Source organism: Falco biarmicus, chromosome Z, assembly GCF_023638135.1.
Source record: "Falco biarmicus isolate bFalBia1 chromosome Z, bFalBia1.pri, whole genome shotgun sequence".
NCBI lineage: Eukaryota > Metazoa > Chordata > Aves > Falconiformes > Falconidae > Falco > Falco biarmicus.
The window spans coordinates 66,663,934-66,670,011 of record NC_079311.1 but is presented as its reverse complement, the minus strand read 5'-3'; the positions used below and the strand labels follow the sequence as shown (position 1 = coordinate 66,670,011).

Genomic DNA, 6,078 nt, shown 5'->3' with positions numbered 1-6,078 from the left:
GTCACTCAGACCTTCCCCTCTTCTCATCTCAGCACAGCTTGTGCTAGTTAGCGAGTAGCAACAAAAAAAAAGCAACCCATTTTCCATCAGCCCCCCCATTACAAAAAAACCCATGTTATTATCTTCCCGTACGCTAGCCTGTCAACATGGAGTTTTTCTCTGCCCCATGTGCTGTAAGAGTTTTACAAAGCTGCCTGCAATTCTACAGCAGCTGATGAGAAGCAGCATAACTGAGGCTATGAAACAGGCTAGTTTCAGTCCTACTGCCCTCCTACCTGAACAGCTACCCCAAACTGCTTCTCCAGATCTGACCACACAGGTGCCTGCTGCTGAACAACTCTGTATGGGACACCTGAGGGGGCCAGGGGATGCACTATTGCTGCACAACAGACCCACAAGAAGCCCCAGCAGTTCTCAGCCAGCGTGCAGACAGACACTGATGTATCCCATACAGGTCAAACAGAGCAAACAGGTCAAAAGCTTTAGGTGATAAGAACACACTCCTCATTCATTTCTTTTTTTTCCTCCTCTCCTTTTTGCCTTCTTTTTTTTTTTTCAGCTTTCTTTTATTTTTTTCTTCTTGCCCTCCACCCCCACCTCCCGGGAGATTTCTGTACTTTACCCAAGAGCTCTGAAGCCCAGCAGAGACACTGTGATATGAAACAGGCACTTCTGCAACAGGGGCTAAATGAGCAGCTTGTTCTTTCTAGTCCCAGCGGCGAGTTTCATGTTTCAGCTCCTCCTTCACATTCCAGGCCTGCCCAGGCTCCTCTCCAAAGATTTCAAAAATGGAGCCTCTCACAACTACTTATCCTCTGAAATACTCAGTGCCCAAAGCCAGGGTCTTTGTTGTCTTTCTGTCAATGTTTTTGTGTACTGCCATTCTCTGCCTGCTGCAGCTCAGATTTTTTAAACCTAAAATCAAGGATTTTTATTCTTTTGAAGTCAAGGATTCACGGGGAAGGATCATTTCCTTGGAGAAGTACAGAGGAAAAGTAAGTTGCAACTTCATTTTATCTTTGTCTTGAATCTTTACAGAAAAACAAGTATCCAATTTCTAGATAATAAGTTTGGCTATGGGAATCGTCAGCAGAGATTTGTGCTAAATTCTGTTCTTCAAACAGAAAGCTGGAGAGAAATTTATTTTATCTAGGCCTGCTCCAGGAATTAAGTATTAGGTCTAAAAAAATCAAGAAAAATGTTTTTTTCGTATTCTTTATTATAAATCAATATAGCCTAACAATACAATTCGTGCATTTTAATCATAGTTAAGAATGGTTGTGTGTTGTGTTGATGACTGGAAGTTGATTTAGTAAATATGATTTCAGTGCCTGTCCTAAATACCTGCTTTTTTTACATGCTTATAGTTAAACAAAGCTGTAAGTTGAAATTTATCCATTTACTGGATTTTTTAAAACGGGCTGTCTAAAAGTAAGTATCTTAAGCTGGTAACATCCTTAGCTGTTTAATGAAATTATAATCAGATAGATTAAATTTAGCCTTTCAGCAGGAATGACTGTGGTAGTGGGAGATGCCATTTTAAGATACAATTGTAATTGCTATGCCATTTTTTTTTCTTATGCTAGTTTTTTTTCTTACTATTATAAATTTATTTCTCTGAAGGCAACTTTGGTTGTAAACGTGGCCAGTTACTGCCAACACACAGCCAAAAATTACATCGCACTGCAAGAACTACACAGAGAGTTTGGTCCCTCCCACTTCACTGTGCTGGCTTTTCCCTGCAACCAGTTCGGAGAATCAGAGCCTAGTTCGAGCCAGGAAATAGAATCTTTTGCCAAAGGAAACTATGGAGTAACCTTCCCTGTTTTCCACAAAATCAAGATCCTAGGATCAGAAGCAGAGCCTGCCTTTAAATTTCTAATCGGTAACTATTTTCTTTTATATATCAAGCTGCCTATGACTATGGTATTCTCCCTAAATTCGAGTCTGTGTTTGTCAGGAAACATCGTAGTCTTCACAGTCTATGGAGGGGAACAGGCACTCAGCATACAATTCATCTTATTCCAATGTGGATATCAAAAATGTGGTCAGAAGAGCTGTACCCTGAAACCATCCGTCTCTCCTCACTGATTATAACAGCCTACTGTGACCAGCCCAACTAGGAATATCCATTCTGTGGATGTATAAACTCGAGTGCAAAGATGCCCACCTACAAATCCCACTTCAAATCATGTGACTTTTGTTGAAAAACAACTTTTCTTATGGACAAAAAAGTAACTAGGGCTGCAAAACTACCAGAAGATTTTACATAAACACATGCAGATGTGAAGATTCCTTTTTTAGCTGAGTCATATATCCACCTTTATGAAACCTATATTGTAAAGCAGAGTTATATATACTGTAGTTAAAGATAATCACTGATTTGCATTAATTTGTCTTGTGACCTTAAGGGTACAGCCTGCAAAGCCCACTGACACAAATACTCCTGTTACAGTACGCATTTACTGACTTGGAGCCTCATATTCTCACACAAGCAAAATGAAGATCCCCTCAGTTGACCAAAGAGCTCATAGACCCAAAGCCAACTTGAAAAGCCTTTCTGAATTTTCCTGAACTTTGGCCAGGTCTTTGACCCATACTAATTACTCATATATTAAAGAAAGTATAGTTAGAACATAACCCTTCTCTACCACATCATTTTAAATAGAAAATAAGGTAGGGGAAGGCCCAAACCTATATTCCATCTCCCTGCCCCAAGACAGAATCACAGTTACCCAAATCAGTACTACATGTGCTCCTCCAGACTAGAACAGTAGTCATGTGAGAGATTCCAAAACCTCCCAGTCTATTCCAGTTCACAGCTCCTCTTGTCAGAAAGCTATTTCAACATCTAAATGAAAATTTTCTTACACCACTTAAGTCTGTAGCTTCTTGCCATATCCTCTGTGATACTTCCTACATACTTGAAAATTATCATTTAGGAGTCATTTAAGTGGTCACCACTGTCACTGTAACTGTTCCTTACTATACCTCCCCGTAGGCATGCCACCAAAGACCACAGGTGAAGTCTTGTTACTCTGAGTTGCCTGATGTCCAGTGGAATTATTGAACGCACTCTGGCAGCGTCTCTCAGTTCATTATTGAGGAGACTAGAGCTTGTAGGTACCAGCTGAGTGGGGTGAATTCAGATTCTAACTACCAGTGCAATCAGTATCAGACATTAATACCTATACAGAAACAGAATAGCCATATTCAGTCAGTTCGTTCTTATCTGTCATGCTGTTCACCCACAAGGAGAAGGATACTCTGGTACTCAAATATTTTGAAATAAGTCTTTCTTTTCCTGCATTCCTCTGCCTCACATGAAGTTATTGTGCATCTTCAATTAAAGGAGCACCTGTTTTCTTCATGTAGCTGTCTTGATAATCAAAGGTTGAACATCTTCATGCTACACCCCCTTGTGACTGTGACTGCTAGCTACAATTTGTCCAGCGCTGTGAAACAGTCTAGTGCAAAAAGAATCCACCTGCAGCATAAATATACGCAACTGCTTCTTGTTGCTTTCATAGTAGCAAGGCATTTTGTTGGGCCAGTGCAAGGCTGGCGGCCTCACATTTCCTCAATGTGCAGCTTCCTATGTGTTTCTACTTTGTATGAGTTATTCTTATGCATTGATGAACACTGGAACCACGTTCAGAGAGGGGGTTATGTTACTTCAAGACTGATCCTAGACATAACTCAGCAAAGATACAGTTACTAGCTGGGCCAGAGCCTCCAGGACATGAGCCTTACCATACCCATTTCCTTGCCATGGTGTCCCCTTACAATCATGACATTACAAATGTAGTCCAATGGCAAAATTCAGCCCATTGCTTCCAAGAATCAGTGTAGGGTGTAGCACTGTTCCCCACTGAACACATACTCCCCAGTCAAAATCTAAAATTTTCTTCTAGTTCTTCTCTCAAAAAGAGGTTTCCCTCTAATCTGTGTGAGACTCTCCAAGAACAAAGCCAGAGTCAAGAAACCTTTTCTGTCTCCTCTAGGAGCCACAGTTTCCTGATAGCCCCTTGATCCTAGAAACTACCTTACCAAGTATTCATGATAGCAAAGATACCAGTAAGGTTTTGTTCATAGGATGAAAGGAGCCCATTTAAACCATCACCAGTATGACTTCCTGCTGCTATTTCACTTCCCCTAAACCAACACAAAACTGGGGATGCCCCAAATGAGTATGCGCCCCTCATATTCTCCTCCCTAGGAAGCAGAGCATAGTAAAAGTAGGAACTCCTTAAACAGTTTCACAAGAAAGGGAAAGCATCATTCACTTCCCAATTTTCATATCATTAACACCAACCAGTAAATCCATGCTCAGACTACTAGCAAAGAACAAGGTAGGATAACTTCAACATAAACAGTTGAAGAATCACTGCAGAGTAATTAAACAGTAACAAGTTTAAGTCATTAAAATGACCTGATGCCATTCTTACAGATTCTTCAAAGAAGGAGCCCCGATGGAATTTCTGGAAGTACCTTGTCAGCCCTGAGGGTAAAGTTGTGAAATTCTGGAGACCTGAAGAGCCCATAGAAAATATCAAGCCAGAAGTAGCATCATTAATTAGGCAGATTATCATGAAAAAAAGAGAAGACCTCTGAAAAAGCCATTCACCCTGTGAATCCATTCAACAGCATGGGTACACAGCCTTACTACATTCCTGGAAAATGCTGCTAGAAGCTAAACCATCAGGTGACTTCTCTTTGGTGTTCGTATTTTCAGCTACACTATGTCTATTAACATTGAACTGGCTCCTACAGCGGCCTTGAGAATCACTGAGGTTACTGAGAATGGCAAAGCACTCAGTACCTTGCAGGGATGGACCTTCAATTTGCATAAAGTTTCTGACTTTAAATTGCTGACAATAGCTAATTAATTGTCACCAGCGGGGAGACAGCTAAAAAGAAGATTATTTGTTGAAAAATTACTCCGTATTTGCACAGAAGGGTTTTGTTTCCCATTTAGCAGGAACAAACAGATTATGATATTCCATTAACACATAACTGCCCTCACTGAAAGCCATGGGGCCCAGAGGCATCATAGCAGGGTTTTTAAGAGACAAATGCAACTGAAGATACTAGCTTTACAGTATATTCTTGAGGAAGATTACTGTATTGTGAAGCTGTCAACTTAGTTGTAAAAAACTGTACATAGAAAAAAATTATTAAAAGAAAAAATTGCAAAAATGTTTCCTTGCCTGCTTTGTATTTTGATTCATTTTACATTTCATCTTTACAGCCACATTTTTAACCTCTTTAGCCTTCTCCATGCATTTGCACTGCAGAACTGTGCCTCAGCTGTGAGCTCATCTCCTGCTGGATTCCCAAGCTTCTGATCTGGATGAAGGCAGGACCTGTTTGAATATACATGGTTGTTTACAGCAGGATTCAAGGGGCAAGACAAGTCAACTGCCCGGGACTCTTAACAAACATCTTTCTGAAACAGCCCAAGACAACGCTCCCCAGCCACCTACCTCACACCTTTGGAATAAAACAATTTTCAGGTAGAGGTAGAAGGGGATGAAGGTTCGGGATGAAGGTTCATGCCTCAAGCCCCACTCTTCTCACTTTGCAATCTCCCTAATCCTGCATGAAACTGAAAACCCATTTCCTGTTCCATTCCACTGTTACATTTCAAACTGCCAAGTGTTTTGATTTCTGTTTGATGAAGAAAGACAGTAAATTGGAATAGGGAACCTCATTCCAGCTGTCCCAAGTCTTAAAGGAGGGCTGAAAGAGTGGAAACAAGAGAAAACAGTGTCTCAGAAAAATTTTCTGTATGAAAAAGCACTGGTAGCATTAGTACTGTTCTCTTTTAAGACTAGCAGTGACTGAAAATACCTAAGTGCTTCAAAACATTTTCCAATAAATATGGCCACTTACCTATATCAAAAAGTGAGAACTTTTTTGAAGTATTTTCTCATTCATCTATAGAATTCATTGAGAATTTCACAGAAACCCCCTGAAGAACAAGGAGATTAAAAGATTGCGAATGATTGAGTAATGATACTGATGTGGAGAATTAAACAAAGTCATCCTCAATAATGACGACCATCATTTTGAAAG

At 40.3% G+C, this 6,078-nt stretch overlaps 1 protein-coding gene across 2 annotated transcripts; it reads left to right on the top strand.

Annotated features, from left to right (window-relative positions):
- The first annotated feature begins 625 nt into the window (after window positions 1-625).
- GPX8 (glutathione peroxidase 8 (putative)) lies at window positions 626-5,203 on the top strand. 2 transcript variants are annotated; one of them, XM_056325759.1, is made up of 3 exons: window positions 648-995; window positions 1,624-1,885; window positions 4,451-5,203. In XM_056325759.1, exons 1-3 carry the CDS (start codon window positions 789-791, stop codon window positions 4,612-4,614), a joined length of 633 nt encoding a protein of 210 aa, XP_056181734.1. In that variant the 5' UTR covers window positions 648-788; the 3' UTR covers window positions 4,615-5,203. The 2 variants fall into 2 exon arrangements, with proteins under 2 accessions (XP_056181735.1, XP_056181734.1); XM_056325760.1 differs by lacking the exon at window positions 1,624-1,885 and having other exon boundaries at window positions 626-995.
- The last annotated feature ends 875 nt before the right edge of the window (window positions 5,204-6,078 follow it).

Excerpts from the sequence above, each read along its gene's own strand:
- GPX8 (XM_056325759.1), top strand. The coding sequence starts at position 789 with ATGGAGCCTCTCACAACTACTTATCCTCTGAAATACTCAGTGCCCAAA. Across the intron at positions 996-1,623 it reads TGGAGAAGTACAGAGGAAAA|GCAACTTTGGTTGTAAACGT; the intron begins GTAAGTTGCAAC and ends ATTTCTCTGAAG. Across the intron at positions 1,886-4,450 it reads TGCCTTTAAATTTCTAATCG|ATTCTTCAAAGAAGGAGCCC; the intron begins GTAACTATTTTC and ends CCATTCTTACAG.